The sequence below is a fragment of the Macrotis lagotis genome, chromosome 3 (assembly GCF_037893015.1).
Source record: "Macrotis lagotis isolate mMagLag1 chromosome 3, bilby.v1.9.chrom.fasta, whole genome shotgun sequence".
In the NCBI taxonomy this organism is placed as follows: Eukaryota; Metazoa; Chordata; class Mammalia; order Peramelemorphia; family Peramelidae; genus Macrotis; species Macrotis lagotis.
Window position 1 is genome coordinate 17,586,807 of NC_133660.1, and position 26,178 is coordinate 17,612,984.

Consider the following 26,178-nt stretch of genomic DNA (forward strand, 5'->3'; position numbering starts at 1 on the left):
TCAATTCTCTGTAGATCATCAACCTGAACTAGTGATGCTCTTTCCCCTTCCCTAACCTCAACCCTTATTAGATGAGTTCAATTCTATACTATCTTTTTTTTAACACCTTTTTTAAAAAAACAAGGCAGTGGGGTTAAGTGACTTGCCCAAGGTCATACAGCTAGGTAATTGTCTGAGGCTGGATTTGAACTCAGGTACTCCTGACTCCAGGACCAGTGCTGTATTCACTACACCACCTAGCTGCCCCTATACTATCTTTTTCTCCCAAGTCCCTTCTCCCTGTATCCTATCAAAAATTTCCCCCTCTAAGAAGCTTTGGCCTAGAACTATTCTCATTACCCACTGACTTTGCTTCACCTCATGGGTTGCTAAACAGAGTTGAAAAAAACCAAGTCACCCTCTTGACTGGGTCCTCTCCAAATTGATATTAGAGGTCCCCACTCCTTTTATAGCTCCTTAATTAATACATTATCTCACTCAGCATAGCAATTCTTCCAGATCTTTCCATCTGTCCTCAAACTTAGCAAGACTCCCCTTCCCACTGACTCCCCTAAGAAAACTGTCATGTGTTCCACTAAGCCATTCTCTGTGGACTCCCTCTTTTCCCCCCTCCTCCCCCTCCCTAAGATTCTAGTAGCCCTTTTTCCTCCTTCATCCCTTTGTCATATGAACAGGTAGTTCTACCTACCAAGGCTGGCCATTTCTTCCATTGGCACAAGTGATCCCATTCCATATCATCTCCTGCAGTGCATCACTCCCTCTGCCCGTCCCCACTCTCTCACAAACCTTCAATCTCTCTCGGTCTAGTAACAGTTTCCCTGATACCTTCAAATAGGCTCATGTCTCTCCCTCCAAAAATCGCTCATTTGATCCCTCCATCCTACTAGTTCTAATCCACTCTTGCTTCTCTTTGATGGACAAATTCTTGGCGAAGGCCCTTGACACTGGGTGTCTGCATTTCCCTTTCTCTCATACTTTTTTCCACTCTTGGAGCTTCGGCTTTCAACTTTACCCTGCCAATGCCCCTGCCCTCTACAAAGTGACCTTTGGCCTGTGATCTGCCACATCCAAAGCCCTTTTCCCAATACTCATCCTTCTTGACTTCTTACAGTTTTGGACACTGTTGATCACCCTCTTTTCTGTAGATTTCTTTGATTCTACCATCTCCTGGTTCTTCTGCAGGAAAGGGCCACTCCTTTATTCAGGTCTTGCTCAGTAATTATGGGGGGCCCTCAAAGCTCCATCCTGGATCCCCTCCTTCCTTTCTTTTACTTAGCAATTTTTTTAGCTCTCAGGAATTTAATTATCATCTCTCTGGGGATTTAATTACCATCCCTCAAATCTATCTATCCTGCCCTAACCTGTACTGACTCCCAATTGTGATGATTAAAAAGGTTCAAGAAACATAGTTTTAACCATTTTGTTAATAAGGTCAGCGCTGTTATTATTTAAAAGGATTAGTCCAAAGACCCCTCATGTTGATGAGCTCACAGTTTATATGCCCTTTGAAGAGAAGGTGTTCTTTGGGGGTAGGAATCAACTTGGAGAGTTTAACTCAATGGGAGGTGTGCAGGACTTAGATCACTGAAATCTCAGTCAGAGACATCAACTTCCATATCACCTAGATTTGGGTAAATCTTTTTTTTTTAGGTTTTTGCAAAGCAAATGGGGTTAAGTAGCTTGCCCAAGGCCACACAGCTAGGTAATTATTAAGTGTCTGAGACCGGATTTGAACCCAGGTACTCCTGACTCCATGGCCTGTGCTTTATCCATTGTGCCACCTAGCCACCCCTGGGTAAATCTTTAAGAGAGATTTCCCACACTGGTTTGTTTCTGGTTATGGAGGTAGAAAGGGGGGAATACTTTGGTCCTGATACAACAATTAGTTATTATATACAAGAGGGAAAAATTAATTTCTCCTACAATCTCGTTGTTCCAATTGCCTTTCCAATTGCCTGATTGTTCCCAATATACTCAAAACTGATATCATTATTGGTTCCACTAAACTTTCCCCCTCCTATCTTTTTTTTTTTTTTTTTTTTTTTTAGTTTTTGTAAGGCAATGCGCTTAAGTGGCTTGCCCAAGGCCACACGGCTAGGTAATTATTGTCTGAGGTTGGATTTGAACTCAGGTCCTCCTGACTCCAGGGCCAGTGCTCTATCCACTGCGCCACCTAGCTGCCCCTCTCTTATCTTTTGAGGACACCACATTCTCCCCATACCTCTGGCTCCAAACTTGGAGTCACCTGGGATCCTCACTATCTCTCACCCCCACATCCAAGCTGTTGACAGGTCTATCACTCCCCTTTTGTATGAATTCCATTGGTTCCTTTCCTACTTATCTTCTCAGGGAACAGCTAGAAGCAGTCGTGGGAAATTAAAAGAGGGAAATCTGAGATCAAGAAAAAATCAGAATGAGCTTTACTAAAATTAATTGAAACAATAATTTTAATAAAATAACAAGATATAAAATAAATTCACAAAAATCAACCTTTTGGTATCTTAGAAAAAAACCCCTAGCAGGAGTAGTTTTAAAAAAAGAAACTCCATTTTAAACTAACCACAGGATATACAAACCATCTGAAAGTCTACCTCCCAAGACACAGATGGGAATGGGTCTAAGTGGAAAGATAAGAATTGTGCATGTTTGGGTCCTGCCAATTTAATAAAGGCAGCATAAAAACACTGATGTACAGATTCAGTATTCAGTCATTCGAACTTTACAAGGGTAATTTTATTTGACTAAAAAAGTAATAACAAAAGTTTATCCAGAGAAACAAAAGTTCAAGAATCCCAAAGGAAATAATGAAAAAAAATGGGAGGAAGGGGGGTTTAGCAGTAGCAGATGTTATACTAGATTCCAAAGGAATAATCATGAAAACTGTCTGGCACTGGTTGAAAAAATTAGAAATGTTTATTAGTGGAGCAGATTAGGTGCCCAGGACTAAAAAGCAGAAGGGAAGGAGGAGAGGAAAGCCCCTACAGTATGTTGGGCATTGTGCCAGTCACTTTACAAATACCTTTACAAATACCTTTCATCTAGTATAAATATAACTGAATTCTTAATGATCAATGAGAAGCCCACTGCTGATGGGTCATGCTGGCCCAGTCTAACTTCAGTCAACCCTGTAAGAAAAGTAACATTTCCCTTGGTCAGGGCCCAACTTGCCAATGAGAATGAGAGTTGGGGGTGCTGTTCCATATTTATTACAGAGAAGCCTTTTCCTTGGGTGTGGGGGGAATCAAGGAAAGATGAGTGCAAACAATGAAAATATAGAAGGACAAAGAAGAAATGCATCAAACAAACATTTTAAAAATACACAAGAGAGGGGCAGCTAGGTGGCACAATGTTTAGAACACCCCCCCCCCCCGGAGTCAGGAGTACCTGAGTTCAAATCCAGCCTCAGACACTTAATAATTACCTAGCTGTGTGGCCTTGGGCAAGCCACTTAACCCCACAGCCTTGCAATAAAAAAAAAAAAATACACAAACGAGAAGGATGTTCAGAAAGGGATTCAGGGAACAAACTTCAGTTTGAAGTATAGGTTTTAAAAAAAAGTGATGCATAGTGGAAATTCAGGGTCTCCTAGGATGTCCCGTGGAACTCATATGTCCTCCTCTGTCATCTCCTGCTTCAATGGTTGAGGGTCATCTGGTCTCCCAGGCCCTATGGACTGAGTGTAGTCCAGGGTCTTCGCTCTCTCTCACCCCCCCCCATATCTAAGCTGATGCCAAAGTCTGCCAGTTTCCCCTCTGCAGCATCTCCCCAATATCACATACACACACACACACAGACACAGACACACACACACACACACACACACACACACACACTCACAATAATTGCTAGGGATGGGAGCTGCCTGCTTCCAGTCTCTGCCTACTCTAATCCATCTTCCAATCATTCACTAAAGTGACTCTCCTAAAGCTCCGTCTTATTATGTCACTCCCCTCTCCCCAAAATCTCCAGTGGCTCCCTATGGCTTTCAGAATCCAACAGGAAATGCTGTTTGACGTTCAAAGTCCTTCGTCACCTGCGCCTCCTGCCTTTCTGGTCTCCCTTCGCCTTCGTCTTCTTCATTCACAGCACCATCCAGGCAGGATGGACTCTCTGAGGTCCCTTACTCCCATCTCTGAATTCTCCTGGTCTTTCCGTGGTAGCCCTTTCCTTGGTGACTCAGTGGCTCAAACAGCCCCATGTCCATGAAGCCTTGCTGATGCCCACCAGCGGCTCCTCCCTGCGGTCCTTCCCGCACAGGCCTTGGCTGTCTCTGAAGGGCTCTAGAGGGAGAGACTAGAGACTGGGGACTGCCTGCGGCTTCCATAGTCGGTAGTCTGGTCAAGGTCAAGGAGCCTCTGCTACATGTCTTACCCTTGCGGCAAGGCCGGAACTGGCCCGGGATCAGCGAAGACTCCGGCGAGAGGCGCCAGCAGTTATCAGGCTCCGCTGCATGCCAGCACCGAGCTACGTGCCCAGCATGCTGGCAAGGCGACAGCGCAGCCTGGCCTCAAGGAGCCCCTGGTCGGACGGGGGACAAGGTGCCGCTAAGGAGGGCAGAGGACAACCCCGCCAGACCGGCCAGGGCGGCAAGCGCGCTACAGCTGGGGGCCTGGCACCTTCTCGGGGATTCAGTTCCCTTGCCCGGCCCCCAGCGGGGGGCTGCCGGTGAGCGAGGCTGCGCTCCCCGCCTGCGCCGGACCCCGGGCCCTGCCCCTGCACTTGCGGGGTGGCCCTGGCGGGGCCTCGGGCTCCTCCTCCGTGCCCAGGGCCTCGGCGTCCGCGGGCAGCTGCCCGGCCGGAGGCGAGGGGCAGCCCGGGCCGCCTCCCGGGCCGCGCCCGCAGTGTCCGCCAGGGGGCAGGGGGGCAGCCCCGCCTCAGCCGATCGCGGGCCTCTCGCGCGGAGTCCGGCCCGGCGCGGGGCAGGGAGGGTCCGGCGCGGGGCTGGTGGCTGGGCTGGGGCTGCCGAGGAAGATGCCGCGGTCCGGGGGGCCCCGGCTCGTGCCCCCGCTGCCGCTGCTGCTGCTGCTGCTGCTGCTCCCCCACGCCCTGGCCGCAGGTGAGGGGCCGCGCTGGCCGCGGGGGGCACGGGCGCTCTCCGCCCAGCCCCCCGGCAGCCAGGAACGGGGGGCTCAGAAGGCTGGGGATGGAGGGAGGGGAGGAGCCCCTGCCGGGGGCAAGGGCCCGGCCCTGCCAGGGAGGGGGGAGCGCCCCGCCCGCGTCTCAACCCGCCCCCGATGCCGGACCTGGAAAATGGGGCGGGGGCGAGGCCGCGGCGCGGACGCTGTCCGCCTGGACAATCGTGGCAGAACGGGATTCGAACCCAGGGCCTCCGACTCCAGAAGACACGTGGACGGGACTCTCCTGGGGGGAAGGATTTAATGCAGATCCAGAGGGCAGAGAGCCCAGAGCAATGGACTTTCCAAGGGCCGGGGTTGGGAAAACGAGGAACTGCCCCTAAGGTTGCCCCTTCCGGGGGAGGCGGGGGAGCACCCTAGGGACGGGATGGGGGCGGGGGTGTCTGCGGCATTCAGGAGGGGGGGACAGAGGGAGCCTTCACAGCAATGGGGGGCAGCACCGGCAGGTGCGCTCTGGCAAAGCTGAGGCACTCCAGTGCTCATCCCTCGGGGACCCCACGGTGACCGGACCGGGCCCTCCCCAGCGCCTCTTGGGGAAGCCTTCTGACCCTGTGCTCTGGAGGACTGTCTTGGGGCAAGGAAGGGGAGGAGAGGCAGAGAAGGAAGGAGAAAAACGAGGGGGCCAGTAGGATGAAGAGGAGGGGGCTAGTTGTCAGGGACAGTGAGCGTGACGGTGTTGAGGTGACACGGATCAGCCAAGGCAGCAGATGCCAACGTGGCTGCCACTGAAGGGCCCGAGCAAGGCTCAGGGAGGAGAGGGTCCCCCCATCCTTACTCCTCAGAGCAGCATTCTCCCAGAGCGGGCCCAAGGGGCCTGGGAGAACAGGCCACAGGACAGGGAACGGCCCTCCTCCTGGGGTGGCCCTGGGGCTGGGGCTCCTAGGGTGGTGGAATGCCATCCTCAGGGATCCTCCAAGAAGCCGTCCCACAGAGCAGGGTTTTAGCTTGTTTTGGTTGTTTGATCCCCACCCCCAAAGGGCAGAATCAGGAGCTGTGGGGGCTGGGAGGAAAGGGCAAATTGCAAAAAAAGGTCAGCTGAGGCTGGATTCAAGATTCATTTCCTAGGGAGGCTGCTGGAGACTTGGGAGTCTACTTCCTTGGAGGTCTGTGCATTAATGGTGAATGGAGGTGGAGGGATTCTAGTTCTCCAGGGGGCTGGGCCACAGAGGCCTGGAGGTCTCTTCCCATTCTAGATTCTCTGATAGGACAAACAAAGTAGTTGATGATGAAGAGAGATGGTGAGGGCAGCAGAAGCCTCTTGATGGTGCTACGGATGGACTTAGGAAGACCTGAGTTCAAATTCTGCCTGGGACACTTTTGAACTCTTTGATTCTAGCTTGGCAAATCACCTTGCTAGGGGGACCAGGAATAGCCTCCTCCAGAAAGGACCATCCCCTCCCAGCACAATGGCATGCTTTGGGAAGGTTGACATCCAACCTCCTTGCTGACTGGTCACAGCACGTCTCTCGTGTGGACAAGTGGATGAGTGTCCCTACCATTCCTGGAGACTGCAAGACTGGGGCTCTCTCTTCTACCTGTCTCCGTACCTCAGTTTCTTCTTCTGTCAAATGACGCTTGTGCTAGATGACCTATGAGGCCCCTTTCAGCTCTGGACTTAGACCCTAGGAGAACTGTAGCTCCTCTGGGCCTCGGTTTCCTTATCTCTAATTTAGGAATGGTAAGGCCCAAAGATTTCCCTTCAAGTGGTTTAAGACTTGGTGAGATGTGAGTTGGGCCCTTGGAGGGCCATGAGAGGAGGCAGAGGGGCAGCAGTGGATCACATTTCTGCAGTTTCTCTGAGTGGCCGTGTGGAAAGATGGCAGACCCAACTGGCATGCCCCTCTAGGCCAGGCCTTTTATCTTCCTATCCACCCTGACCACTCCCTCCTTTTCTATGAATTGTCCAGAATCCTCCCAGCCTAATGACCTACCTGAAGACAGATTCATTACCATGTGCTGCACCTTTGGAAGAGCAAAGCATCTGCTGGTGCCCATCTCAGGGGCACAAGGCCCTGACAGGATCAGTCTTGGACCTGCCAGAAGAGCCAAGTCTGTTGACCAATCGCTGCATGTGGACAAGACCTGACTTCCTGGCTTCTGTGTGTGTGTGTGTGTGTGTGTGTGTGTGTGTGTGTGTGTGTGTGTTGCCACATGTGTGTACCAGCTTAGACCAGGCACCAAGCTGGGTGCAGGGTCCAGTGGGGCCTGCAGGAGCAGTTGGAGATGCTGGCTCGGCAGAAGACTCTTTACTCTCGCATCCTGCCTGCATAGGTTTTGCAGACTACTTGCCATCCTTCCGGGCCTCTCTAGGCTGCCCTTCCCCTGGCCCCCAGTGTGGGCAGAGGATGCCCACCCCAAGTTCCCTGCTTAAAACTGGGTCAGGGCTTCCATCCAGGAGGCAGCTCATTTCCGCTTTTCTGTTGTTTGGGGTCTCCCAGCTGTGGCATGGTCCTGGGACCCAGATGCCTGGGCACTGTTTCTCCAGGAAATGGAATTAAGGCCAGTTTCAGGCCTGGTGGGTTCCAATATTTGCTGTGAGCAGTGCCAGTGCCCACAGGCAGAACGGGGCAGACACAGTGGCTCTGCTTGTAGCCAGAGTTTCCTTTCACTTCCCATGCCCTCCAGCTCATCCCCCACTTCCTGGAGAAAGCTTCTGCTGGCTGCTCCTTCTCTTCCAATATCTTATAGAAAGAGTATGGTGGGGGGGACTCTTCTTCATCTCCTTCCTTAAGGGCTGGCAGTGCCCAGCCCAGCATGATGGGGCAAGACAGCTTGTCCTACCTCAGGGGCTAATTCCTGAGAGCCCAGGGGAGGGAGAAACCCTCCTATGCTGGGGAAAATCCATGTGCCTCCCCAAACAAACCATGGGCTGCCCCAGACTCTTCCAGACAGGGAGCAGGAGGGAAAACCTGCACCCTCTTGTGCCCATGCACCCTCATAGACTTCTTGGAGCTAAAGCAGGGACTGATGCCAGGGTCACCAAGTCCAGTTCCATCATGTCATACAAGGGAAACTGAGGCCAAGGCATTGTGCTAAGTTTCAAGCTAAGAATAACTGGTGGAGGAGGCAGATGTAGGAAGGCTTGATGTCAGGAAAACTTGCCTGATAGGGTCAACCCAAAGTGGAATGGGCTATCTGGAGAGGAAATGGACTCCTGTTCCATGGGAGGACTCCAAGCAGGGGCCAGATGACAACTTGTGGGGGACGGTGGAGATGGTATTTCTGTTGGGTATAGTCTGCTCTATGGGGACTCCCACACTCTGGGGTCTTCTATGGCTGCCCACTGACTCCTGATAGATTCAAATGACCTTCGACAAAACCAGCTCTAGTGACCTCAAGCCTGGGTAATCACATCAGTGTTTAGGAGGGTGATGTCCCCAAATGGGGATAGATAAAGTCTGGCACAGTTTGACTTTCTGGGGTGTCATTTTATTATGTAAGATCATACCCCCATCCCTTCTGCCACCTCTCCTCCCTTTCTCTCACCATTAAGTCCAGAACCAACTTTAATAAAGGACAGAATGGAAAGCTCAGGGGGTCTGGAAGGACTTCTGCCTCTGGGGCAGGAGTGGGGGCCAAGTCCTCATCTTGTGCTTGGGGCACAGGCTCAACTCTTGGGTCTTGTAGATCCATTATCTTCAAGGGTAAGGCTGGAAAATATGAAGCTGGGTAAAAAAAAGGGTTAGGATGAAGCCGACGTCCCAAGGTTGAACAGGTGTCTCAGAAAGGGTCTGTGTAGGAGGCAGACTCTTCTCTGTGGGTGACTTAGAGATTTATTTATAAGCAGCTTCCCCATCATCTTATGAAGTGGGAAGGAGAAGCCTAATTATTTTCCTTTATCATGGAGGAGCTAGAGCTCAGAAAAGTTCAGACATTTGCCCAAGGTCACACAGCCAGGCAAAGAGGAAGCCCAGAACAGGGGACTTCTCTTGGAGGGGAAAGTGGCAGTCAGCTTGGAGGGATGGGCTTCATCTTAGAGGAAGGGAGGGTTAATGTTTCATGTATGTCAAATGCTCTCTAGACTCACCTCTCCAAGACCAAGACCAACCAGAGAGCCCTCTTAAGGATCAGAAGTATCCTGGGGGATTGGGCTGTCTTTTCTCTCAGACTGTTGGCCCAAGCTCCATCCCTGTGCTCCCCCCACCCACTGCCCCCTGTTAGCCACTGTTAGCATCAGCCCAGTTCCATCTAACCAATTAACATCAGGAGTCCTACCAACATTTCCACCTTGAATGCACATTCTCATCCCACCTTAGTCTCTGGAAATAATAAGGATAATAATGAAAGAAAAAGAAGGAAAAAGAAGACAGAGGAAGAGGAGAAGAAGGAGGAGGAGGAGAAGGAGGAAGAGAAGGAGAAGGAGAAGGAGGAGGAGGAGGAGAAGGAGAAGGAGAAGGAGGAGGAGGAGGAGGAGGAGAAGGAGAAGGAGAAGGAGAAGGAGAAGGAGAAGGAGAAGGAGAAGGAGAAGGAGAAGGAGGAGAAGGAGAAGGAGAAGGAGAAGAAGGAGAAGGAGAAGGAGGAGGAGGAGGAGAAAAGTTCTGAGTTAGCAGAGTTTCTATCTAACATTGAGATCAACAGGTTTTGGGTCCAAAATGTCTTTTCTTGGTTCATCAATGCAAAATCCAGCAAAACTGCCAGAGGTTTATTCCCCGACCCTTCAAAACTCACAGGGATTAGGTTAATCCTCCAGACAGGGGCAGAGCAAATGCCAGTTCAAAGAATGTATACATGGAGCAATATTGGCCTTGAAAATGAGCCTCTCCCCTTTCCTAGAACATTGTATCTCCCAGATGTTTTCAGAAAAGGAAAGAGGAAATGAGAGAGGGAGAGACAGACAACAGACAGACAGACAGGCAGGCAGAGAGGAATAGGCTGTGACTGCCAAAGACCTTTTGAAGGCACTCCAGCTCTCAGTCCAAGAGGCTGCTATTTACCTTGGGGATAGCAGATGAGACTCTCTGTCAGCCTCTGCATGCTCCAAGGTCTCTCCAAGGCCCAGTTTATGTTCTGATTTGCACCCATGTCTCCCCCTACCCCAAGAATGGAAGGAGATGCAGTCTTGTCTCTGAGACCAGGCTTAGTCATGATCTTAGACCACTTTCAGTCTGGACTTGTTTTTGTTCTTTACATTTACATCGTTGTCATCCTATATATTATTTTCCTGGTTCTGCTTACTCCATTTGGGGCAGGGGGGGGAGGGGTTGAAAGGCAATGGGGTTAAGTGACTTGCCCAAGGCCACACAGCTAGGTAATTATTAAGTGTCTGAGGCCGGATTTGAACTCAGGTACTCCTGACTCCAGGGCCGGTGCTTTATCCACTGCACCACCTAGCTGCCCTTGCTCACTTTCTTTTGCATCAGTTCTTAAACCCAACTCCATCTTCTCTGTCTCCATCCTTTGGAATAGGGCAGCAGTATTTCATTACCATCCCATGCCATAGTCTCTTCGACTCTTCCCCAAGTTCTGGCACACACTTTATTTCTAGGTCATGGCCACCACAAAAGTGTCACTAGAGACATCATAGCAGATGCTTGGCATATCTATCTGAATCTTATGTCCATGGGGTGCATGCCCTTCAATTGGATCCCTCGGTCAGAAAACCTGGGCATTGGAGCCACTTGCTTTATATCATTCCAGATTTTTAGCTGTGATGGACATTCTGATGACTTAGTGGTTATATGACCCTGGGTGAGATAGGTCATTTCTCTGAATCTCAATTGCCTTAAGAATAAATTGGGTAGGGGCGGCTAGGTGGCGCAGCGAATAGAGCACCGGCCCTGGAGTCAGGAATACCTGAGTTCAAATCCGGCCTCAGACATTTAATAATTACCTAGCCGTGTGACCTTGGGCAAGCCATTTAATCCCATTGCCTTGAAAAAAAATCTAAAAAAAAAAAAAGAATAAATTGGGTTACTATTACCATTTGTATCTGCCTCAGGGGCTGTGAGGGACAATGAGGTAATGTGTGTGGATAAAAATGACTTTGTCAACCTTACAGCCACATGTGATGGTCAGCCAGCAGACATTCCCACTGGCTCCAGGCTGGCATCATCTAAAAGAGGAAGCTGAATGTTGGAAAAGGCACTGGCTTCCTGGGGCATGCCCTACTCACCCCTCTCCCTACTTAAATTCCAAGTCAGGGGTCCTTCCTCCATGCACAGCTCTCCTCCCAAGGGTCCAGGATGCTTTGGACTCCACCTCTGGGGGGTGGGGTCCACCTGCCAGAAGCAATCTTGAACCCCACTTCTCACCAGTCTTTCTAGGTGGGCAGCAAGCCTATATGTGCCCCAAGTCCTTTCCTTTCCCATGTTGTCTCAGAGCTACATTAATGGTGGCACTGTGAGCAAATGATCAACTAAGGCAGAAATGCCTGGGCTTCTAAATAGGTTTCTGCTAGCCCTTGCTGTGTGACCTGAGCTGTGGCCTGGCCTCTCTGGGCCTCTGCATCTCTGAGGCCCATATTAGCTCTGAACTGTGACACCTTGGAGGGAAGCAGAAATGAGATGAGGCCAGTGGCATGACTTTGTAGAACTTAGCCTTGTCCATGAGAGGTGCCCCAAGTCTGGACCATGGTTCCCTCAGCAGCCAGCCCCCTTGGCAGCCACCCCCTTGATAGCCACGTGGAACCACAGGCTCCTCTCTTCCCAGAGGAGGGGCTCATGTCCTTCCTGGAAGAATAGGCTCGATTTCAGTGAGAATAAAGGGACCCTGGGCATCCCTGGAAGCATGCACTTGCTCCCCAGTAGGCTGGGCAGGGACTTTGTGCTTCCCCAGCCCTTGCATGGGTGTCCCAAGTGTAATGAGTGGTTGTTGACTGGCTGTCTAAGAGCGGGACAGGCCGGCTCTGGGTCATGGTGCTCCTGTGGTCCTCTTACGGCCTGGGCAATCTCCCCTACCTCTGAGACCCAATGATGTGACACCATCATCCTTTCCTCCCTGCAGTTGCCGGTCAAACATCTACCAAGAGCAAGAGGCCCAAGGAGCCAGGAGAGAACAAGATCAAGCCGGCCAATAAGCGAGGGAAGCCGACGCTGGCTCCAGGGAAGGACCGGGAGTCTGTGGCCTCCCCCAAGCCCTCATCCATCATGATGCAGGTGATGGAGAAGGGGCGCTTCCAGAAACCAGCCGCCACGCTCAGCCTCACCGCCGGCCAGACTCTGGAGCTGAGATGCAAAGGGAGCAAGATTGAATGGCACTACCCCGACTACCTGGACACCTTCAAGGACTCCCGGCTCAGGTAGGTGCCATGCTTTCTCTTGGGCTGGGCCAGGCCTGGTGTCTGTCCTCTTCCTTACCTGGGGCCACCTGGGGGCCTGAGGCCTCCCACCTAGAAAGAAGGAATGGCTTGCCAGGGCCAAAGCTGGCCATTTTGAGTTAGAATATGCTTCTTTTATTCTGTTGTTCTATTCTATTCTGTTATTCCAGTCAGCAGAGGTCTTAGAGGGAGAAATGCTCATTTTTAGGTAGAATTTCTTTCTTTCATTCAGGTAAAATGAATCCAATTAGCAAAGGTCTTGGTCTAAATGAATAGCTCCCATTTGGGGGCAAGTCTCTGGAAATGGCCGCTCTGCCATGCCCCCCACCCTCACCCTGGGCCACCATGTGTAAGGATTCTGTAACCAGTCACTTGGGGAGGAGGGACTGGAGAAGAAATGCTTGGTTTGTTCTTAGGAAAGTTGGGTTCCTCCCCCCAACCCCCCAGCTCCAACAGTGATGAGCTCTTTCTGAGACTTGGTGACTCTGGCTGCCTGCCTCACCCACATGTGAGGGGCATCTAGGGAGAGAGGGCCTGGCCAGCTGCAATAACCAGACCCAATAACCAGTATGAATGTCTGCAGAAGTGGGGGGGAGGGGAAGAGGAGGTACTAGAGAAACTGGGATTGGTTACCACCCCCTTCTCAGTTTAGAAGGAACCTGGAACTACCAGTCTTCATTTTACATCTCGGGAAAGTGAGGACTTTGGAGGGGGAATGGTTTACCCAGTCTTTCCCACATGTGAGTCAACAGAACTGGTCTTTCAAAATATTTGCAAAACACTTTACAGATGTCTGTCTCACACAGAACCTTGGAAAGTGGGTGCTCCCATGCACTGCACAGAATTGGGGGTGGAGGCAGAGAGCAGGAAAGCCAGCAGGGGCTCATGGTCAGAGAGTGCCAGAGGCCTCAACTTGGGCACCCCCAGCCTCTGTGGGGCCCATGGCCAGACAGTGTCAGAGACCTCAACTCAGGTGCCCCCAGCCTCTTTGGGGGCCTTAGAGAACATCAGAGGCCTCAACTTGGCCTGGCCCTTGGGGTCCCATGGTCAGACAGTATCAGAGGCTTCAGCTTGGGTTCCCCTGGCTTCTTGGAGGTCCTTCTTGGAGGTCCCTTGGAGGCCAGAGAATATCAGTGGCCTCAGCTCAGATGCCCTTGGCATCTTCAGGGGGTTCCAGTCTTTCCCCAGCTGCCCTACTCCATTCATATCTCCAGCCTTAGCTCCTTCCAAAGATCTTGAACCTCACAAGTTGGAAAGTTCTGCTGAGATTTCATTCTTGGGACTTTCAGAACTACCCCAGAAGGGAGGAGAAGCTGTCCTGGTCACAGCCTTCCTTACCTGGTCAGGGACAGGGCCTGGGACAGGTGACTGTGGTGCATGGAAATCCTTCCCCCAGGTGGGGTTCTCCCCCATCCTGAGAATGCCCTCCACCGTGGAGCACCCTTGGCTTCTCTACTATTGTCTGGGGCTCAGAAAGATTAAGATACTTGTTAGAGGTCACCCAGCCAGCATTTGAACCCAGCTCCTCCTGGCTCCCTGTCCCTTCCATGACTCCATACAGTCCATAGAAGGAAAAGGTGGCAGAGTAGTGAAGACTTGGGTGTCAGAAGACCAGAGTTCAAATCCTACTTCAGACACTCACTAGCTGATAAGCTCATTTTCCTCATCTGCACAAAGGGAACAACAGTACTGACGTCCCAGAGATGTTGTGAGACTCTGAGCCACTGGTTCACAGAAAACACTGTGCTATACAAATGTCAGCTGCTATGAAGGCTAAAATATTGTTTAAAAACAAAGGATCATGGTATAATTTAACATAATATAATTTATATTATTTTTATTTTAATTGTTTATATTTTTATTTTTTTCTATTTTATTTATCTTAATTTTAATTTTATTTATATTTATTCTATTTTGTTTACATTATTATTGTACAATTTAGTGAATTAATAAACATTGATTGAGCGCCTACTGTATGGCAGACACTGAACTGGTTGAAGCCAGCCCCTGCCCTTAGGGAGCTTACAGTCTAATAAGAGAGACCACAGGAAAAGAGCTTGTACAAACCAACTGTACCCAGGGCCATCTCCAGTCATCCTGATTCCTATTTGGCCTCTGGACCCAGATGGCTCTGGAAGAGAAAGTGAGGCTGGGGGCTTAGCACAGCTCCCCCCCTCAAATCCAATCCATGTGCTTGTCCTGGCATTACCTCCCTGACATCATGGTCTTCAAGGACAAACATCACCCAGATCAATCGAACCTCATCCACCCAGGGAAGGCACTAGGGTTGTTGGGCTGGTGCAGACTACCTGGAGAAAGGAAGCCATGGAGTGGAGACAAGGATAGGGAGCACCCCGGACTGGGGGGGGGGGGTTGTCAAACCCCAAGGAGCCAAAGCCTGGACTCCATCTTCCCCTGGGCAAGCAGCCCCAAAGTGTTCCTAGACTTCTGAGCTCCTCAGATGCAGGTGAGGATTCACTCTATGACACTATGATAGTCATCCAGATGTCACAGAGCCAGTCCTGGGGCTAGGGAAGGATGGCCTAGGCCTGCTCAGGATGGGCCAAGCCAAGCTTGGGCTTGACTAGCAGTCCAGGGCAGGACTCCTGCCCCCCTCATAGCCAAGAGTTGGTTTTAGGGGCAGGCAGAAGAACAAAACCAGAACCCCAGAGTTAGAAGAGACTTCTGTAAACTCCCTAAAGCAATCCCTCTGCAACAAGTGGACACCTGGTCTCTGCTGAAAGGTCTTCTGGGAGGGATGCCCATTCTCTTATGAGAAGACTCTAAGTAATACAAAGCATTTTTCCTGACCCCCAATCTCCATTTCTCTCTTTGCCACATCCCCATGTTGATGGGGGCTCTCCCTTCTCTCCCTGATCAAATGATAGCCTTTAGATACTTGGAAGGACTTCTCAGTGCTTCTCCTCTCCTCCAAGCTCAGCATCTCCTCCTCCTCCTCCTCCTCCTCACTGGGCATGGATGCAAGGCTCTTCATCTTCCTGATTTCCTCCCCCTCTCCCTCTCTAGTTTATCAAAGTCATACATATAAGTCACAGAAAAATTAACCCCCTACAAAGATCTGAGCTCTAACCTGTCCTTGTCAGTAACTGATGGCATGATTAAGACAGCTAAGGCAGAACCAGCTGCAAGCCTGGAAGGAGAGGGAGACATTGGTCTAATGTTGAAGGAAAAACTCCCAAATCACCAGTGCTGTCCCAAAGTGCAGTGGAAGATTGGTGAATGGCATCACAAACATTTAAGTGATGGGCCACAGAATTCCTTTTCTCTTTTTTATAATGTGAAAGACCAAGTTTCGAGGCTGTTGTTGGGGTAGTGAGTCACAGATTATTAAACTAATATTATTGTGTAAGATTTATCACGATTCTTATGGAAGAAAATATGGTGGACTCTGAAGTTCAGTTAATTGAAAGCTCTTCAAGTTTTACGTTATTTACCCACATCTCCCACCAGTTTTATTAATTATACTAGAAACAGGATCATGAAATGATTAAGCTGTATTTTGAAAACTTTGGTTCTGATGCTTGTTTCAGAGGCAATATCAAAGTAACTGGTAGGTATAAAGTGACAGTATGAAATTCTTGATTGACAACCCCCAAATTTTATGTACAAATAGTTTGTGAGATCAGCGATATACTCAAAAGTTTATACCAAGGACTTTTACTACTTTTCCCCATGATGAATCCAATAATTCTGTTGAATGATTAAACCTACCAACCAAAGAAACTATTATTGCATGTAAAAACATGTTTTCATTACATTCTCAATGTAAGTAGAGGTAACCTTAGTTGGCTCTAAATACTTGACTCCCTCGATGTCTACTTTACTAAGATCCATGTATAATGAAATGTACTATAACAATAATAAGCTTGTTGCCTCCTTGGGTCTTTAATTAAAACAAATACAATTCAACCCAAAGTGCAGTGGAAGTACTGAGTTCCCCATCATTGGAGGTATGCAAGCACAAGCTGAGGTTGCTTGGTATTCCTTGGGTTTCACTTCTGGAATATTCTGCTCTCTTCAGGTTCCAGTCCCTAAAACAGAGAGTTGTCCTGAATAGTCTCTAATGTGAAGGGAAGGTGAGTGTTGAGTGTGGATTTGAAGTGAGAAGAGTTGAGTTATGGCATTTCCCCTCTACTCCCTGAGGGACAGATGGGCAGGTAACACCAGCTCTCTGGGTCTCAGTTTCCTCATCAGTAAAACAAGGGGGCTGTGCCCCCTCAGGGGAGATCCCTAAGACCCCTAGAATTCAGAGAACCAGAGGAATTGTCTGGATAAAGAAGTGACACCACCTCAAGGACTAGGGAAAAGGAAGAAGACTCTAGCACCAGGCTCCAGGAGGACGTTGACACACCACTGCACCAGCACATGCTGGTGAGCCCCAGGCTGAAGCAGCCATAGGGAGTCTGACTCCAGGGTAAACCCTCTCGGGGGCTTCTCAAGGCTCTTCAGGCTCCGAGGAAGAGTCTCTTCCAGGCTGGACAGCCCTAGGAGAATGAGGAATCTTGGGGCCACGGATGCTCACCCCAACACCAGCTGGGCATCTGGCAAGGAATCCTGACCAAACTTACAGTATATTAGAGCCTCTCCTATCCAGTCTGATTTTAAAATATAGGGAAGTGTGGGCAGGGGAATACTGGTAAATGTTTAACAACTAGCTCTCCCTCCTCCCTCAAATAAGACAATGACATAGCTTTAAGGCCAGTCTCTGATCCCAGGTCATCTACCCTCCCCTCTTGTACTGGACTGTGATCCCATGGATGGGGGACAGGAGCTCTCAGTCCCATGCATGTTGGAGAGGATGACCTGATGGATGAGGAGGAGACAGGAAAGGGGCCTCTGGGAGCCTTGCAGAACAATGTCAGAGCAGGGTCCACTAGATGGCATTCAGGGGCTACTTTATAGCTATTGGCCTCGTCCTAGGCCAGACTCCCTCAGTGGCAGCTGGAGAGAGGCCAAGCCTGGGTTTCTGTCTGGGCACCAGGCCATCCTCTTTAGGAGCAGACACTGATGTGGGCTAGGAAGCTGAGGGCGGAGTCTAGGCCAGGCCAGGGCTTCCTGGGACATCTGGGCAGACTCATGGGGTCCTCTTCAACTTGGAACTGGCCCTCCATTGGGGAAGATTGCAATCCTTTCATGCCAGCCCATTGGGTAGGGGGCTGGTCTACCTTTCCATCCAGACTCCGGAGTATCTGCCCTGTCCTTCCTCTTGGGTGCTTGTCCTTGATCTGGCTCTTCTAGGATTTGGAGACCCCCAGACCTTCATGGTGGCTCCTCCGTTTTGTATTGTCACTGGCCCTTCTTGTGTTGACTGGTCATCGAGGTCCTCAATGCTAGGTTGTGTTCAATGTTGACTGTGGGCTTGGGGCAGCTTGTGCCCATGCTGCCCTTTGGGTCAGGATTAGGGTGGGAATCACAGCTAGAGGACATCACAGGAAGAATGGAAATATTAAACAAGATGGGCTCTGCCACCTGCCCCAGGAGGGAGATTCAGCTAAGGCCCATGGGGAGAAATGAGGGATCTGGAGGAACAGAGCAGGTGTCTGAAGCCCTGGGCTCAGACACTACCCAGGTCCATGGTCATCTGGCCTCTGCTCACCCTTGTCAGCCTTCCAGCTAGTCAGCAACCCTAGGGCCTCAGAGGACCTTGATGTCCCACTTCTCCCCCACCCTCCCAATTGTTACAGGGGAGTCACCCCCAAAGGAAAGAATCACTGACATGAGGTCAGAGTGAGTTATACATTGCTGGGCTGCAGCCCTTGATTGATGGAGCTGACTACCTCCAAGTGGGCCACACTCTCCTCCCAGTTTCTGGGATCATTAGCTCCACTTTGCAGATGAAGAAAAAGAGGTTCATAGAGTCTTATTGACCCAACCAGCATCACCCCGTCTCAATTCATCCCATAGGGCTGAATAGGGTTGGATTGTGATTCCTGGGCTCATGCATCCAAGGCTAACTCCTTCCATGACACCACAGTTGGGAAGACACCCTAGGAAAGAGGCAGTATGATCCAACTGGCTCTGGGACTAAAGACCCTCTCAATGAGGCTTGTTCTCTAGGTTCCAATCCATCCTCCCCAGGGCTGCAGACTTTTCTTTACTGTCCTTTGTTTAAGACTTTTTAATTCTTTTTTTAAACTCCAAATTCTTTCCCTTCCCCTGCCACCCCACCCACCAACCAACTGAGAAGGAAGGAAAAATAAAACTCATGACAAATATATATAGTCAAGCAAAACATGTTTCCACATTAGTAGTGTTCCTGTAATACACTAAGAAAAAGAAGATAAAGAAAAACCTACTTCAATCTGCCTTCTGAGTGCACTTGCTCTCTCTCTCTCTGGAGGGAGCATTTTTCATTTTTCATTTCCATGGGTTGGTGATTCAGGTTTGTAATCCTAGTGTCCAGAATATCATATTCCAAACTCTATGCTCCTTTAATGTACAATATAATAGTGGAGTCCTTTAGAATTTTGATGTGCCATTGTTACTGTTCTTCTGGTTCTGCTCACTTCTCTTTATATCAGTTCACACAGGTCTTCCTAGATTTTCTAAAACTATCCCCTTCATCATTTCTAACAGCTCAGTAGTATTCCATCACATTACAACAACTTGTTCAACCATTCTCCGATTTCCATTTCTTTACCACTACTAAAAGAGCTACTAGAAGTATTTTTAAATACTTTTAAAAACACTCTTTTTTTTTTAGGTTTTTTGCAAGGCAAATGGGGTTAAGTGGCCTGCCCAAGGCCACACAGCTAGGTAATTATTAAGTGTCTGAGACCAGATTTGAACCCAGGTACTCCTGACTCCAAGGCCTGTGCTTTATCCACTACGCCACCTAGCCGCCCCCTAAAACACTCTTAAAAAGAAATTTAACAATTTATTTTTGTTCCAAATTCTCTCCCTTTCTCCACTCCTCCACCCATTGAAAAGGCAAGAAATATAATAACCATTATATGCATGAAGTCACAAAATATATTTCTGCATTGAACATGTTCTGGGAAAAGAAAAAAAAAAGCAAAAAAAATAAAGGAAGGAGATGCTTTAATATGCAATCTGAGTCCACCAGTTCTCTGTTGTAGATGGGTAGATTTTTATTTTTTTAAGAAAATATATTTTCAGTTTCAAATTTTCTCCTGCAATACTCCCATTTGCTCACCCACTGAAAAGGAAAGATGATACCTATTATATCTATAATTATGCAAAATATATTTCTGCATTTGCCATGTTCCTACCCTCCAAAAAAAAGCAAGAAAAAATAAAGATGGAAAAAAATTATTTAATCTGCTTGAATTCATTAGTTCTCTATCTGGAGGGAGATAGTATTTTCATCATGAGTCCTATGGAATTGTGGTTGGTTATTGTATTGATCAGAGTTATGAGGTCTTTCATAGTTGATTATCTTTGGAATATTGTTGGCATTCTGCCCCTTGTTCTCCTGGTTCAGCTCACTTTCCTTTACATCAATTCATTCAAATCTTCCCAATGTTTCTGAGACCATCCCCTTTATCACTTACTTCTTACAGCACAATAGCACTCTTACATTCATATGTCAAAATTTGTTGAGACTTTCTACAACTGATGGGAATTCCCTCAGTTTACAGTTCTTTGCTACCACTAAAAAAAGAACTGTTAGAAAGATTTTGTACACAAAGGTCCTGTTCTATTTTCATTGCTCTCTTTGGGGTTATACTTAGTAACAGTATTACTGGATCAAAAGGCATTCAGTTTTATAGCCCTTTGAGAATAGTTCCAAATTGTTCTCCAAAAAAGTTGGACTAGCTCACTACAGTGCTCCAAGTTACCTATACCCTCTCCATAGTTTTTACTATATCTTTTTGCCATCTTACTCTGAAGGATGTGAGTTGGTACTTCAGAGTGACTTTAATTTGCATTTTTCAGATTATTAATGATTTTGAGCATTTTTAATACTCTATTGATAGTTTCAATTTCTTCCTCTGAAAACAGTTCATATCTGTTAGCTATCATTTAGGGAATGATTCCTATTCTTTTAAATTTGACTAGGTTCACAATTTTATTTTAGAAATGATATCTCTATCAGAGAAATCTGTGGCAAAGATTTTACCCCCCAGTTTCCTACTTTTTTTCTCATTTTAGCTGCATTAGCGTTATTTGTGCAAAACCTTTTTAATATTATATAATGTAATATTATATTATATAATTTATAATAAATATTATACAATTTATTATATTATAATTTATTATACAAATATTATATAATTTTGATTATTGACATTTCCTCCCATGAACCTCTTTGTCTCTTGTTTGGTGAAGAACTCTTCCACTTTCCATAGATCTGACATGTAATTTCTCAACTCCCTAACTGATATATCTTTTTATGTATAAATCATGAACCCACTTTGAGATCATCTTGGGATACAGATTGCTTTCTAGTTTTCTTTTCTTTCTTTCTTTCTTTCTTTTTTATTTTTAGTTTTTGCAAGGCAATGGGGTTAAGTGGCTTGCCCAAGGCCACACAGCTAGGTAATTATTAAGTGTTTGAGGTAGGATTTGAACTCAGGTCCTCCTGATTCCAGGGCTGGTGCTCTATCCACTGCACCACCTAGCCACCCCTGCTTTCTAGTTTTCTGAAAAGTTTTTGTCAAATAATGAGTTCTTGCCCCAATAACTGATACCTTTAGGTTTATCAAACACTAGTTTACTGTGCTCATTAATTCTAGATATTGTATACCTAATCTGTTCTACCAATTTCTTTGATAATTATAGCTTTGTAATGGTGCTGCCAGACCCCCTCCCTTCACATTTTTTATCAATTCCCTAGACATTCTTGACTTTTGTTCCTCCAGATGAATTTTGTTATTATATTTTTCTAGCTCTAAAAAGTCATTCTTTGGTAGTTTAATTGTTATGGCACTGAATAAGTTTATTAATTTAGGGAATATTATAATTTTTATTATATTTAGATTGGCCTACCCATAAGCAAATGATATTTCTTCAATAACATGTCTTTATTCGTGTAAACTATTTTGTGATTGTGTTCACATAGTTTCTATGAGTGCCTTGGCAGGGGGACTCCCAAGTATTTTATACTATCTGCATTTATTTTAAATGGGATATCTCTTTCCATTTTTTCCTGTTGGATTTTTGTTGGCAATATATAGAAATACTGGTTATTTTGTGGGTCTATTTGATATCCTTGAACTTTTTTAAAGTTGTTCATTGAATCAATTAGTTTTCTGGGACTTTCTAGGTAAATCATCATATCACCTGCTCAAAAGTAATAGTTTTGTTTTCTTGTTACCCATGCTTATGCTTTCAATATTTTCACAATGTTTTGTGACATTTTGCTGCAATCTTCTTGCTAGTATTTTATTTAACATTTTTATATCAATTAAGAAAATAATCTAGAGTTTTCTTCCTGTTTTGACTTTCCCTGGTTCAAGACCATATTTGTGTCATAGAAGAAATTTTGTAGGGCTTTTTCTTTGCCTATTTGTCAGACAATTTATACAGTATTTCCTGCCATCCTACTTTTTATGCTTGTCCTTCTCTTTCATCCTGACCCCTCTTCAACAGTTTATTTTGCTTCTGACCACTGCCTCTTTTAAAATCCCCTTTCTCTTAATCTTCCCTTCCTCCTATTACCCTATTGAGTAAGATGAATTTCTGGACCCAACTCTATGAATATGTTTAGTCTTCCTTCTTTAAATCAGTTCAGATAAGAGAAAGGTTCAAGACTTGTTCATTCCTTTTCACCTTTTCCATTGTAGAAACTCTTATGCACCCCCATTTTATGAGCTAATTTCCTTCATTCTTCCTCTTCCTTTCCCCCTTCTCCCAGGGCATTTTTCTTTCTCATCCTATGTAAGGCCAAGAGCCTGTTTCCATTCAATCAGGCTTGGGGTGGAACAATTCTGGTAAAGGCAAGTGAAAAGTATGCCTTGCATAGCATACCCTTCACTACAATAAACATAATTGTGCAACTTATGCCACCAACCACTTGATTGGGTGGCATGGTCTTCTTTGATACCAAAGGACTAGTGGTGATGGTCTTCTTTTGAGAACATTCCCATAAAACATAATCACATCCAGACCTTGAGTCTAAGTAGACTCCTAACAGCTCTAGTGATAATGTTCTAAGGGGTTACAATTATCCTCTTCCCAGATAAAAAAGTAAACAATTTAACCTTATTTAGTCCCTTATTTAGTCTCCTTCAAGGTTACATTTTTATATTTCTCTTGAGTCTTGTGTTTAAAAGTCAAATTTTCTATTCAACTCTGATCTTTTCAATAAGGAATGCATAAAAGTCCTTTATTTCATCATTTCCCTGCGCAAAGGATAATACTTAGTTTTGTTGGGTTGGTGATTCTTGTTTGTGATCCTAGTTTCCAGAATATCATATTCCAAACTCTCTGCTCCTTTAATGTACAAGCTGCTAAATCTTGTGTGATCCTGGCTATGGCTCCACAGTACTTGAATTCTTTCTTTGCGGATGCTTGAAGTGTTTTCTCTTTTATTGGGAAGTTCTGGAATTTGGCTATGATGTATCCAGTCATTTCCTTTTTTGGGGTCCTTTTAGAAGGTCATTGGTAGACTCTTTCAATGGAGTACAAATTCTTCTGTTTGACTTCTGATGTTTACTACCTGTGTGACCCAGGCCAACTCACTTCCCCTTCATGGAGCTCAGTGTCCTCATCTGCTAAATGAGAGAATTCAACTAGATGACTTCTGAGGTCTTTTCCAGTTCTAGATGTAAAAACCTTCAAGAGACCCTTGTGTGACCTGGACCACTCCTCCTCTTGAGGAGTAAGGTTGAGGCATTTCTAACTGCTTGAGAATATTTGGCAGTGCCATGAGAAGAAAGGCCCCCTCTCTGGCTTAGGGACAGTTCCTGTTCCTAGTCAAAACTCTATTGTGCTATCCTGGAGGAAATCAGATTATCAGATCATGCCTCCAAGTGAGAAGAGAGGAACAAAAGGGCAGGAGGGCTCCTTCCCTGAGACCCTTTAAGAGCAGAGAGAAGCCCCTCTGACATCATCCCATTTCAAATTCGGGTTCAACTTTAACTCATTCCTTTAGCTCCGCTGTACCAGTGAGTGAAGACCCCTGGAGGTGAATCCCAGGTCCATGATCTAACATCTACCATGTTTAGTGCTGATTGGGGGGAGTAGAATGAAAAGAAAGAAGCATTGCCACAGTCCCTGACCTTAAAGCTCTTACAGTCTAGTCTGGGGACTTGAGATGTGCAAGTAAATTTACAGAGGTGGCTGGGCACTGCAATGAATGGAGCCAGAAAGAACTAAATTCAAATCCAGCCTCAGACATTTAGTAGTTTTATGATCCTGGAAAAGTCACTTAACCACTCTTTACCTTGGTCTGCTCATCTGTAAAATGAGGATAATATTAGTACCTTCCTCATTGGATCAGTCACATGAAATCACATCAGTAAATCATTTTGCAAACCCTAAAGTAAATGCTAGTTATTACTATTAATTATTTTTATTATCACTATTACTTATGACAAATAATACATAAAAGGAAGCACCATATAGTGAAATATAGAACCTGGGTTCAAAGCCAGTTTAGGTATACAAAAGTGAAACATTGCCTTTTCTCAAAGATCTTACCTTCTAATAGTAGAGACAATGCATACAGGAGAATGGTGGCCAGTGGGGGTGGTCTTTGTTTGGGGAAATTACAGTGATGCTCCACAGACTGATGCCCCATTTCCAGGAACAGTGGCAGTGTTGATCTGATTATGGTTTCAGAGCTAATAAGTAGGGAGGGGATGGCAGAGGGTACCCTGTGATGAGCCATTCCTCTATGCTCTATGTCACACTAAATTGGAAGGGGGTGAGGATGGAGGGAGTGAGCATTCAAGAGTCTGAAGGAGAAGATGGGTGGGCCTAAACAAGAGGAAGGATAGAAGTGGGAGAGAATTTCTAGGCTTTGGCCGCTGATTTGGATTTGGGGATTAGAGAGGGGAATCATGGAGCCAGAAGACACCTTAAACACCTATTCTTCCAACATCTTCATTTCCCAGAAGAGAAAACTGAGTCCCAGAGAGGTCAAGTAACTCCACAGGTAGGAAGTAACCAAGTCGAAATGTGAACCTAGGTATATTGACTGTACCATGCCACATCCAGAAGAGCCAAAGATGATTCTGAGGTTTGAGTCTAGGGTTACTCTCATTGGAAATGGAGATGTTAGACAGAGTGGCCCATTGGTTCTCTTGGATCAGCCCCTCCAGCAATCTGAAGGAAACAGACACAATAACCTGCTCCCTAAGCTCAGCAGCTGGCTGCCTGCCAGGGCTGAAAGCTTGGCAGCCAGCCTAAAGGACTCTTAGGAGGACTGAGGCCTGGGGCTTCTTCCTGATCTTTACGCAAGGGCACCCACCAAGAAGGTTTCAACCAAGGGAGCAGGGCAATGGAATCTTCCTCTCTTGCACAGGACATTGGAGACAGTCTAGACCATGGCTACTCAGTAGCTACACAAACAGGAACCCTTTAAGACAGGAAGGGCTAAGCCGCTCCATGACATTGCCAGAGCCGTCATGAGCCTGGCAGTGTTGGGATGGGGAGTGCTGTCCCTCCAGGGGTGAGGGGGTGCATTCCCTGCACAGGTTTTCATTGGAGAGATTCTCTACATACGTACCTCTCCATGAACGCTTCCTGGGTTTGACCACTTCCCCACCATTGCCATCCATCTTTATGGGAAATGATTTGTTGCCACACTTTTTTATTGTATTGCTTCATCACTCGCTTTGTTGGACTCATTGAGTCTGCTGGCTGACTTTTAAAGGTAAACACCATCAGGAGGGGCTCATGAGCTAGGTTTTTAAGGGATACAGACCCACAGAAACTTGGGTCACTCTCTACTGGGGAACTAGCCCCGCACTTTGGTGCACAAGAAAGCCAGGAACTTGGGTTCTCGGGCCCTGAGCCCTGAGTTCTTCCCCTTCCATGCTGCATTCTCTGGCCTTAGAAGATACATGTTTCACAGCATGTTCTGAGGTCCTCTACTACTGGCACAACAACCCTGTAATCATTCCCATTTCACAGATGAGGAAATGGGGGCTCTGACCATTCCTGAAGGTCACACAGGAGGTAAGTAGCTAAGCTGAAAACTGTCCCCAGACTAGCTGGTGGCAATCCACCATGCTTTCCAAGTCCTTGCACTTCCTCCCCAAGATGGGTTTGTGGACCCTTCCTGGCCGTGCTGGGTTATCTTCCATCTCAGTCTCAAATGTCAGCCAGAGGTAACTGGTTTACAGAGTGACCAGGTCAGAGAAGGTGGCAACTCGCCTCTAAGGCTGGTCCGGTGGACCCTCCCTGGCCAATTGGCTTGGGGTTTGCTACAGTTGGCTTCAGCATCCTGCCCTGCCCTCCCAAGCAAGCCTCACAAAGGCAGGGTGGGCCCAGGAAGCAGACTCTGGGGCTCCCTGCCAGCCTTATCAGGCCTCCCAGGCATCCTTCCAGAGTCTGGGGTGGGGGCCTGCTTCAAAGAAGAAAAGAGATGGGTTGTTTTTTCAGTAGGAAGTGTTTACAAACCAAGGCAAGCCAAGTCTAGAAACAACTGCCCTTGACTCTGGAGCCATCAACAAGCTGAAGCTCTCCCCTACTTCCCTCCTCTCCCTTTCTTCTTCTCCTCCTCCTTCCTCCTCTCCTTTCCCCTTCTCTCTTCTCCTGATGCTACTGGACCAGAGGTATTTCCATCATATCAATGGTTATTTGACTGCCTTGAAGTTGTGGCCAATCCCACCAGGATACTCTCCCTCCATGGGG

General features: G+C 47.3%; 1 protein-coding gene across 1 annotated transcript in view; it reads left to right on the forward strand.

Moving 5' to 3' along the window:
- The first annotated feature begins 4,954 nt into the window (after positions 1-4,954).
- Positions 4,955-26,178, forward strand: part of PDGFRL (platelet derived growth factor receptor like) — a 42,916-nt gene continuing 21,692 nt past the window's right edge. The window contains exons 1-2 of the mRNA XM_074228201.1: positions 4,955-5,056; positions 12,078-12,372. Coding sequence (XP_074084302.1) covers positions 4,972-5,056; positions 12,078-12,372 — 380 coding nt within the window. The 5' untranslated portion in view covers positions 4,955-4,971. The remainder of the gene's footprint in view (positions 5,057-12,077; positions 12,373-26,178) is intronic.